General features: G+C 37.2%; 1 protein-coding gene across 1 annotated transcript; it reads right to left on the reverse strand.

The window, feature by feature from the left end:
* Positions 1 to 4,045: 4,045 nt before the first annotated feature.
* LOC103962021 (protein CNGC15b) lies at positions 4,046 to 8,563 on the reverse strand. Its single transcript, XM_009374684.3, has 8 exons — positions 8,220 to 8,563; positions 7,519 to 7,609; positions 6,769 to 7,312; positions 6,463 to 6,675; positions 5,669 to 5,955; positions 5,323 to 5,434; positions 4,974 to 5,210; positions 4,046 to 4,867 (listed from the first exon to the last, which is right to left on the reverse strand). The coding sequence occupies exons 2-8, from the start codon at positions 7,545 to 7,547 to the stop codon at positions 4,205 to 4,207; spliced, it is 2,085 nt and encodes a 694-aa protein (XP_009372959.2). The 5' UTR covers positions 7,548 to 7,609; positions 8,220 to 8,563; the 3' UTR covers positions 4,046 to 4,204.
* Positions 8,564 to 11,115: the final 2,552 nt, after the last annotated feature.

Here is an 11,115-nt window from a genome sequence, read left to right on the forward strand (position 1 = left end):
TGTAAATTTCTTCTTCAAGTTCACCATTCAGAAATTTATATTTGACATCCATTTGATATAGAGGCCATGCATGGTTAATTGCAACAGATAACAACACTCGAATTGTGTTCATCTTAGCTACAGGAGCAAAAGTCTCCTTGTAATCTATCCCAAAAGTTTGAGTAAAACCATAAGCTACCAGTCTAGCCTTGCGTCTTTCCAAGGTGCCATCAGAATGGAACTTGGTTTTGTAAACTCATCTACTTCTCACTACCTTTTTTTCCTGGTGGTAGCTTGATAACACTCGAAGTTTTATTGTCATCCAAGGCTTTCAACTCTTCCTTCATAGCTTTCTTCCACTCATCTTGCTACATTGTCTCCTGAAAACTTCTTGGTTTAGAAGCATTTGATATGGAATTAAGAAACGCAGCAAGCTTTGGTGCCACCCTTTAGTATGAAAGGTACTCAGCAACATGATACCTTGCATTGTAAGTTACATAATCCAGCAGCCTTGAAGGAGGGTGACAATCATAAGAAGGGTTTTTTCTTCCTTGAGGCTAGACAAGTGATGGTTCTGGTTCATCAAGAGATGAGTGGGATGTAGGTGCCTGAATTGATGGTTCCAGTAAGGTTTCTTCTTCATGACTTAGAGAATTCTCATGTTCTCTGTCAGTGGACATGAATATATTTTCCTCACTGGTTGTTGGACTTGGTAAAGGGAACATTTCAAAGGCATTCTCCCCCTGACTCAAACCCTCCGCTGATTGTTTAAAGAAAGGTGTAGTTTCGTCAAACTTTACATCCCTTGAGACAATGATTTTCCTTGAAGATGGATTGTAACACTTGTAACCTTTTTGTGTTAAAGAACATCCCAAGAAAACATATTTGCTAGCTCTTGGATCAAGCTTGTCATGGTGTATTGAAGCAACATGAACATAACAAGTACAACCAAAAATTTTCAAATGAGACAAGTCATAACAAGTACAACCAAAAATTTTCAAATGAGACAAGTCAATCTTTCTTCCTTCAGGGTGATTTTTTATCCAACACCCTACTAGGCAGTCTATTGATCAAATAGGTAGTAGAAAAGCACCCCTTGAGACCAAACCTTCTTGGTAACATTCATATGTAACATTAAGGCTTTAGTCTTCTCAAGTAAATCCCTATGCTTCCTCTCAGCCACTCCATTTTGTGGAGGAGTGCCAACACAACTTGTTTGATGAAATATCCCATGGGAACTTAAGTATTGAGACATGTTATTTGACATGTACTTAGTGCCATTGTTAGACCTTAAGGTGTGAATATGACAACCAAAATGAGTTGTTACAAGTTTATGAAAATCTTTAAACACATTCATGACTTCACTCTTGCACTTTAAAATGTATAACCAAGTAATCCTTGAATAATCATCCGCAAATGTTACAAAATATTTATAACCATCAAAACATTCAATTGTAGGTCCCCAGATATCTGAATGAACAAGTTCAAACAATTTACTAGCTTTAGACACTGAGGAATTGAAGGGTAACCTAGTAGATTTGGAGAAGTGACAAGTATCACACTCCAAACTACTTTTACACATTGTGGGAAACAAAATGGACAAAACATGGTTTGAGGGATGAGGAAGACGATGATGCCAAAGTAGTTATTCCTAAGAAGGGCTTGAGCTGACTTGAAGACTCTTAGGTTTTGGAAGATCTCTTGAAAGATAATACAACCCATTTAGGAAGAAACCTTCACCAATCTTCCTCTTGGTGACTATATCCTGAAAGATGACCTGATCAGAAGAAAAAAACGCATGACAATTTAGTTGTCTTGTGATTTTTCATACTAATAAAAGGTGAAATGGAAAGGAATAAACATACAAAGTTGTTGACTCTACTTGATCAGAGATCAACTTAATTTTCTCTTTTCCAACAATTGAGACACCCTTACCATTTACTACTGACACTTGTGAATAGTTTTTCATTTTTTTCGAAGTCATGTAAATGTGAAGATTTATTTGTCATATGGTATGTGGCTCCTGAGTCCATTATCCAATAATCATGCACAAGACTAACATTTAAAGCAGTGGAGAAAGCTTTCAATATACCTGGAATCTATTTACTTAAGCCTTCATGATCAGAATCAGTAAGAAACCCAGTAAATTTGCTCAGCAAGGCAGTAGGTTTTTCAATTTCAGTTCCAATTGTGTTCTCTAGATCTCCACTTCTTTGTCTTCCTTGTAAATAGACAGCAAACTCGTTGATCAAGTTCACTGGATTGGAAGTGAAGTCAAGCAAAACTTTACCTTGAGGAAGAAGGAGCAGCTAAAGCTACATGATTAGCTTTGTACAAGGATGGTTGTGAGTTTCTCTGGAACCCCTTGTTCTTCTAGAAGTTTGGCTTGAGCTCAGGATGTAGAATCCAATATTTATCAATAGTGTGTCCACCATAGTTGCAATGTTTGCACTTCAGGTCAAACCTTCTACCCTTGTCTCTTCTATCATCCGAGAACTTGTGGTTTGAAAAATATGCCTTAGACTCAGGTAAGCTATTTTTGGTTTCAAGATTCATCAATTTCCTTCGAGTTTCTTCACGTTGAATAATGGCACATACACTTGAGAAGAAAGGCAACTCACTGTCGGAATGTGACTAAGTAGATCTTCATAGTTTGAGCTAAGACTAGCCAAGAGTTGAAAAATCTTATCTTCTTCAGCTCTTTTCAAAAGCACGGAAACATCTGTGGTGTGAGGCCTGTATACATCAAGCTCATTTCACATACTCTTGATATCACCCAAGTGTTGAACAAAGCCTTACTTTCTTGTTGCAAACCTGCAAGCAACCTTTTCAGTTGAAATATCCGACCAGCATTGTTTTGATTTCCATACATCTCGCAGACATTTTTTCAGAGATGGGAAGAAGACTCTGAGTAGCTAAAGATCGCAGCTAGCTTCCTCTCCATGGAGTTGAGAAGCCACGACATGACAAGTTAATCCTTGCATAGCCATGTCTCATATAAATGCGATGAGATTTCAGGTGCCTGAATGGTTCCATTCATTTAACCATGCTTTGATCTTCCACCGAGAGCAAGTGAAACTGCTCGAGACCATGGAAGATAGTTAAACTCAATTAGCAAAACTGAACTGAGTCTTTGATTTGGATTAACTTCTACTTCGGTAGAATTTGAAGTGGGTGAAACACTAGAGCTCGCAGTGTCAGGACTGGGAGGATTTTCCTCATCCATTTGAACCAGCTATGGAAAACAAAGAGGTTAAAGAAGATATGCAGAGACAGGCCACTGTGGTCACTGCTCTGATACCATATTGAATTTCAAGCTTTGTATATTGATCATAAACTTTACAGGAGAGAGAACAAAGCTCTTATAAAGAGCCGAAGAACAAATTACAAATATAGTGGATATCAACCACTACCTACCACATGGTTTCTGCCATAAAGAACCGAACACAACAAGGGCTAAACAAATAACAATATACAAGCTAGGAAATCCCAAATTTTAGGGAGAAACATTGACAAAAAGAGAAGTATGGTTGAACAAGAAGTGAGATGACAAGATGGAAGGTTGTAGCCATCTCTTTAACCCATAATTTAGTTATAGTGATGATTACAACCCATACTTGTGATTTTGATCTATTCCTACAATGCCTGTAACCGATAAGGAAATGATGACGGATTTCCTAACATCACCTACACTGGACAAGAGAAATGAGGCTGGACAAATTAAGAGCTAGGAGTCAGTGATGTGACCTACTTAAAGGATAGTGTATAGTTCAGGACTTACTTATACCGAGACTAATGACATTGCGTTGGACTTTAAATGCATCGAGTTGAAATGTTTTTATCCTGTTATTATTTGTCTAACTTTTCGATAATATTATCTGAACTATTTTCAGTTTACATCAAGTGGATTTGAACTCGGGTTTAAGAAAGCAGGCACAATGGCATAGCCAACTGTCCTAAACCACTTTGCTAAACTTGCTCCTTATTTTTATATAAGTTGGACCATGTGCTAATAGTTGGCCTCACCTTAAAATTCACACTAAAAAGGTCTTGAAAGAGTCGTGAGTAGTCAAACATTCCTATCACCTAATGTAAATAATCAAATAATCATACAATTACATTAATGCACTCCTGAATCTGATCGTATATATCCTAAGAAAGTAATTTACAGCACAGATCATTCATTCACACTATTTTAAAGTTCCTAGTTGTATGGATTCTCCATTCATTCCTCCTCAACTGAAAAATCAGGCTCCGCTGGCTTCTGCAATGAGCCAACGACCCCAGAATGCTTATTGGCACCACGTCTGGTGCTTGCAGCGAGCCTTGCAGCGTAAGTAACCAAGTCCGACACAGGTGGAAGTTTTGCAGGCTCATTTTCTGTGTGGTTTTCTTTAGCCTTGAGTTCGGCTGCTTCCCTTCTTTTCTTACATCGACGCCATGCTGCCTGTATAAAACATGCAGACCATAATCTCCATTGATGTGAATAGAACCGGAACTTGTGTCTAAGTTGCTTGCTGTGAAGTCTTCTGAACTGGGATGCTACGAATTTCAAGTCCTCTGCTACTAGAGCAAATGCTTCTACTTCAGAGATGGATTTGACTGTGCGCGTTGAAGATGGCAGGATGACACTTGGACGAGGGTCCAAAGCCCATGTCAGCAGTTCCTCGCCACAGAAGTCACCCGGGCCAATACCGCATGAGTTGAAAAATCCAGTTCGACCACCATTTGTGGTGTAAGAATCAAGGTGGCCTCGAATTATGAAGAGCATTTCATTGACAGGGTCTCCTTCGCGGACTAGAAATGTGCCTTCGGTACACAAGGCAGGTTTAAGCCTCTCACATATTGCATCCAGCATCCTTTCATCCATTTGATCGAACAAAGGAACCTGTTCACCAAATAAAAAAAAAATACACAAAAATTCGTAATGGTTACAATTACGATTATGCAGTAGTATAAAAAAAATTTATTTGTAGTTACAGATTATCACTTACTCGTCGAACAAGGTCAAGGCAAAGGTGGCGCTTGATGTCCCTTCGAAGATCCATGGGTAGGCCTTTGAGAAGAGCTTCCTCATCAACTCCTCGAGTAGCCAACCACTTGTATTGATCATACTTCCGTACAGACTGTCTTAGCTCTGGAGGCAGTTGCCTATGACGCATCCATTGTTCTGTGTCAGTTCTCTTTATCCTCCACTCTTCTAGTCTCACAGTTGTGGATTGGAGGTATGTCTGCAATTATAAAGGGTGATCGAAACTTTAAAATATGAACTTCGAAAAATATAATGAGTTGTTTAGTAAAAGCCAATTTAAAGTACTGAGAAGTCACTGATCAACGACTTACTTGCATATTACCAATCAGCAATGCGAAGAGAACCAGACCAAGAGTCGCGATAATAATAGCAAACATTATCTCTCCAACGTAAGTACTTGTTGAAAGATTTTGTCCCAAAGAACTGCACAAATTTCAACTAAAATTACTTATCCAGAAAACCTAAGCTTTTCATGCACTAAACATTGTTAATCCCTTCGCAAACACATCTGATGAAGAAGATTTAAAAAAAGTTACAGATATAGGTTGCTCAAAATTCTACAAAGAGCATAAGTTGGTAATCTACTTATCTTAAATTATCAATCAGAAATGAGTGAACGCACATCATAAACAGATATTTGTAGAAACAATAGCTTACCTGAGGTTTCTTAGACCCCACCAGAGACAGTAAAAGTATTTGTTGAAGAACGAAGAGGTTGTAACATCATATGTCACCGCATCACCATATATACCAAACTTATAATCATCTGGAGTACAGAGATTTGTGATATTACTCGACTGATACCAGGACTTCCTGTTAGGGTCTTGAGCCCAACGACAGTCAAAGTAATCATATCTGCAAGACGTATTTGCAAGACCACAAACACTTCTCCAACAAGATTCTTGCCGCTCAATTGAAAGAAGGTACCAACAAGCTCCTAAAACCTTTTCACAGAGAAAAATAAAAAATCAGCAAGGCACATCAGTTTTACATTTTGCTTACATATTTAATTGTTCAATGTACAAGAAAGGTGAGAAACCATCAAATGTCTGTTCGACGGTCAGGACGATGAGCGTGCCAGTTTAATTCAATACAAGAATAGGAATTGAGGAATTTTGATTTTGGTCGTTATAAGTAGAGTAATGACAGATGATCGTTTCAGGTTTCGACAAATCATTTAAGTCTTGGACCAAAAATAAACAATCTGTTTCCGAAATACTTTTAACTGCAACACATTTTGCAAAAACCATGTAGGTTTGTAATTATTCCTTCTTTTGTGTTTCTATATGCTGGAGAAAGATAAGGTTTAGTGAAAATCATTAGGTTTAGCCACTCGGTCTACCCATTCACTATATGCCATAAAGTGTTACTTGTGATCAAGCTGTAGATGCACAACTATCTATCTTTTTCAAAGTTCCGAAAAGAGAAGCAACAAGCTTTTTTATACTTACATGACTTGCCAACATGTATAGCATCAGATTATATGCAGCCCCTGCCCAAGCTGTCTCTGTCACAACGCCAGTGGCCTTAACTATTTGTGATGAGAGCGGATATATAAGAAAGAGCCTTGGTATGTATTGAAAGATTATGATGAATCGAAGGACGTTTTTTGTGTTTGTCACTGTCGAACCGCTAAGGGTTGGGATTACAATCCAAATCAGGACCTTGAAAAAAAAAAAAAAAAATTTAGGACTAAATTTAGTGCATATTAGATTTGTCTCAATAGGGCTAGTACAAGAAGTGTTCAAGTAACATACCTGAGGAAGGGGCAGGGCAGCAATGAGGTCTATCCAGAAATCCAGGCGTAGGTACCTCAATGCGATCTTTGAAGGTTCTATTACAAGCTCTCCTCTCCCAAATACACGAGAGGAAGGTGCAATATAAGCTTTACGAAAGTTAATAAAAATTTGGATTATGTAAAAAACATCAGCCACTGATCGAACAAATGTCAGAACAACTTCAAGTGGTTCTCCAATACTAATGCAGAATTCATCTCTCGCCGATGGCAAGTAAAAGAATAGAGGGTCCACGAACAAAGAAACTAAACAAGTTACTAAGAAAATCTTGTTCCAACGGCGAACAGTCTGTCCTCGAGGATCTAATATTTTCTTCTGCACTCTCTCATAGTCCTCGGAAAAGACCCTGGACAGAACTTTAGCCTTTAACGATTTTCCAGTCTTCCGGGACACCTCCTTTTCGAAGGGCTCTGCTACTTGTGCCCCATCAATCTTATACTTAAGCTTTGCCACACCAACCCCATTGACTGAAGGTAGCTTTGCTAGTTCAACATCATCTTGAAATCTGAAAATTTCAAAATTCATATGTGAATGAAAAAAATTTAAAAAAAAATTAGAAGCCAGCTTATCATGCTAAGATCTATGATTAGACTACAAAACTCATAACAAAAACAGAAATCCATTTGCAAAATATCGTTTAGGAACGTAAACTAAGATGACCTAAAATAATATTTGCTTGAAACCGAAACAGAAATCGGAAAAAAGATGTACCTTATAGATTTTGAATTACCGTAACCCATGATAATCTTCTAAGAATACCACTTTGTCTTCAGTTAACAGAATTAATCTGTAGTAAAACACACTGGATAATCGAACATATATTAGGCCATGAATCAACTGTATCCAAATATCAAGGCTCTTCAAAATAAAAACCGAAAATGACACGGCATGAACTCAAAGCCACAAGAACAGGGAAGATGTTGCAGCCATGGAAACTCATTCACCAGGAATCATGTGAAACATGTGAAATAAAGATGTCAACTTGGAGATGAAGCTGTAAAGACTCTAACCCCCAAAGTGCAAGTCAAACATGTGACTTATACTGCATTCAGATTTTTGTGCATACGCATTGAGGAGGGGAAAAAAAGATTATTCTATGATTAATAAAAAATAAAAATAATTAGGCCTCCTAAAATTCCTTTATAAATATTGTGTTGAAGCAATTGAATGTGTCAGAATTGTAGAGCGCCCTGAACTTGCAAAAACTAAATAGAAATATTAAACCAAAATAAATTAAAACAAGTAAATACAGTTGAAAACTAAACACCCTATCAATATTCAAATCAAGATTAAATAAATAAATAAATGCAACAGGTTCAGCATTCTGGGAATCTGGCAAATAATTTTTACTAAAATATTATGCAAAACTAAAACTCACAAGAATCTTGAGAGAGAGAGAGAGAGAAACTTACAAGCTTTTCTGTCTTCCATGGCCAAGCTTCAATAAACTATGAAATCACTCTTTCAGGATTCTTACCGATTTCAGCTCAAAACCCAATTGGTATTACTCCAAAAAAAATATTGGGCAAAGAAAATAATAAGAAATGAGCTCAAAAATGGAAAATCTAAAATATGGGTGCTGAGTTTTTAGACTTGAAAAGCCCCAGCGTTGTTCTTCCCGCATAGAATACTTTTGGAATTTTGAGAAAATGACTGAAGTATTAACCTATTTAAGCAAAGAAATAATTATTTTAATTTTCATTAGCGTATTGGATTCCAAAATATAAAAATAGGGTTAGTAGTACATTTTCCATTGCCAATGGATACAAGACAGCCAGAGATCAAGAGAAGGTTGAGAAAAGACAGGAAGATGCTTCCGTTGCCTTGTTTATGCAATTTTGTTTTTAATCTAATGGTCAGATGTTGCTGTATTTTTACTATATTATTACTCGTCTTTTTTGTAAAGATCCCGGGAGGAGTTGACTACGCTAGATATGCATGCTTTTGGAATCTTGACACGTGTTCTTCCTGTGTCTTGTAGCGTGGTTTTTAAGTTGGGATTGAGGGGAGTATTTACCTTTAGACCGTTGAATATGTTATTAAACTCCTAATCTGAATTATTTAGATGAGATTGTGAATATACAATTGCATGATTTGGGAAATACTTTAAAATGAGATAATTTCTTAATCTTGGAACAGAAATAGAACAAACCGGTCATGCACAAGCCATGCACACCATGCACAAAACTGAAATTACTAAAATACCCACATAAATACTACAAATCATCAGCCCATTGCATCAATGTTCTCATTTGGAAGAGAGGATGTCGAAGAGCTCTGTGAGTTCTGGGTTTCTGAGTTGAGCTCTGATTTCGAAGAGAGGGAAGTCCAAAGAGAGGCGAGAAGAGCTGGGTTTTAGGTTGACCTCATACCTTTGATTTCGAGGAAAGGGATGGGAGAGAAAGGTGAAAAGAGTGAGCTGGGTTTTGCACCGTATTTTCTATTTTGGCTGGAAAGTTCCATTTTTTTCCCGACGACTAAAGGTTTGGCAGACATAGCAAAGTAGGGTGTTTAGTTTCAAGTTCCTTCATCAATGATTTATAGAATAAATGAGTTGTTTGTAAGATGAATTAATACTTAGAAGTTAAATTAGGGTTTGTGTTTCATGTTAGGGCATATGGGTTGTGGAATAAATTTCAAGTTTGGATGTGCTACAAAACTAGGATGGAATAATTTCTAGTTAAGTGTTCAATTGCAGAAATTTGTGAAAATTTTTCTATAATGTGCATGTGTTGTGCATATGGTGTGCATGTCTACATCTTAATATAAGAAGCGAGACTATTCACTAGTTATGATGCACGTATGTTGTGCCCTGAAATTTAGCGAGTATGACCACAACCTAGTTGGCTTCAGTGAACAAAATGAAGAAAAAATTTAGAGGACATTAAGGGTCATGCGTGTCCATGAAATAACGACAATGAGCATCATGGCTTCCACGTGCACGGTTAAGCGGTGGTTGATATACATAACAAGACTTTTCAAACTGCCACTATAACCTTATATACGTAACAATTATGTTTTAATTGTATCCACTATACCAATATGTTGCCGTTTAAGTTTCTCTCATTCTGTGCATATCATGTGCATGTATTGTACATATCATGTGCATGTGGTGTGCATATATTGTATATGGTGCAATTTACATCTTTGATACTCTTCGCATTAACGTAACTTGCTACTTTTTCCTTTGATTCAAAGGTAGGCCCTGTAAATATGAAAAAAGCGAAGGAGTTCGTGAAACAATTTCCTTTGATTTAGTTGGGTTCTTTCGTGCCCATGCAAGCTGCAATTTTCAAATCTTTGAAATATTTGAACCCAATCAAATTTGATACCAAATTCAAACTAATGAATCTTAGATTCTTTATATAAAGTTTAGGGTCATTTTTCTAATTTCGAAGAGAGAGCTGTGAGCTATAGGTTTTTGGATTGAGCTCAGATCTATGAGTATAACATGCGCATGTCGTGTACATACAGTGTATGAGCGAACTTAATACGAAAAGAGCGAACGAGTACGCGAAACAATTTCGTCCATATCCTTCTCTTTTCCTTCTTTCCACTCTAATTTCTCTCTTTTCCCTCAAATTTATCTCTTCTCCAAAAGGCAACTAACCTTTAATACATTTTTTTTTTTTCATTTAATTGCAACAAAAACCAAAATCTATTTTAGTGCTTGTAAATTTGGATCGAGAGAGGGAGCAAAGGGAGGGAGAGGACAGAAGAAATGAAAACCCACATATAAATAAGAGAAATGATAAAATAAATAAATAATCAAACATCAAAATTTGAGGATTTGAGTCTCCTCCAAGAAACACTAAACCAATCACTTCAACTCCAAAAATCCATCAATCAAAAAGTAAAATTAAGCAAACCTGATAGGAGCATTTTTATGCGACTTAATTGGCTTGTTCTCATGCATTTATGTTGTTTTTCCTTAGTTAGTTTAAGTGTTTAAAGTCATTTTCGTGCAATTTCAGGTTTTAGTGTCAAAGTATGCAAAAAGAAGCAATTTGGAGCATTCTAGAGCATTTTTGGGCCAAGATTGGATAGTGCAAGCATGGAGGCATGAGGATGGACAAATTTGAAGGCTTGAATTCAGTTAGGGAGCTGCAAGGGGGCCTAAAAAAACCTTATTTCTAGAAGGCTTTATCTATTCACACATGGTGCCTAATTTCTGTATTGGAAGAACAAGCCGTCCTAGCTTGTCACTAGCCGTCCTAGCTTGTCTCCTAGCCGTCCTAGCTTGTCACTAGCCGTCCTACCTTGTCTCCTAGCCGTCCGTCCTACCTTGTCACTAGCCGTCCTAGCTTG

This window comes from the organism of the source record quoted next, unplaced genomic scaffold, assembly GCF_019419815.1.
Source record: "Pyrus x bretschneideri cultivar Hongxiangsu unplaced genomic scaffold, Pyrus_bretschneideri_v1 Contig29, whole genome shotgun sequence".
Lineage (NCBI taxonomy): Eukaryota > Viridiplantae > Streptophyta > Magnoliopsida > Rosales > Rosaceae > Pyrus > Pyrus x bretschneideri.

Bases quoted from the DNA above. Each gene is read 5' to 3' on its own strand.
- LOC103962021 (XM_009374684.3), bottom strand. From the start codon at position 7,547: ATGGGTTACGGTAATTCAAAATCTATAAG. The intron at 7,313-7,518 runs GTACATCTTTTT...TGAAATTTTCAG, and splicing joins GGTAATTCAAAATCTATAAG to ATTTCAAGATGATGTTGAAC. The intron at 4,868-4,973 runs GTAAGTGATAAT...TTTGGTGAACAG, and splicing joins GCCTTGACCTTGTTCGACGA to GTTCCTTTGTTCGATCAAAT.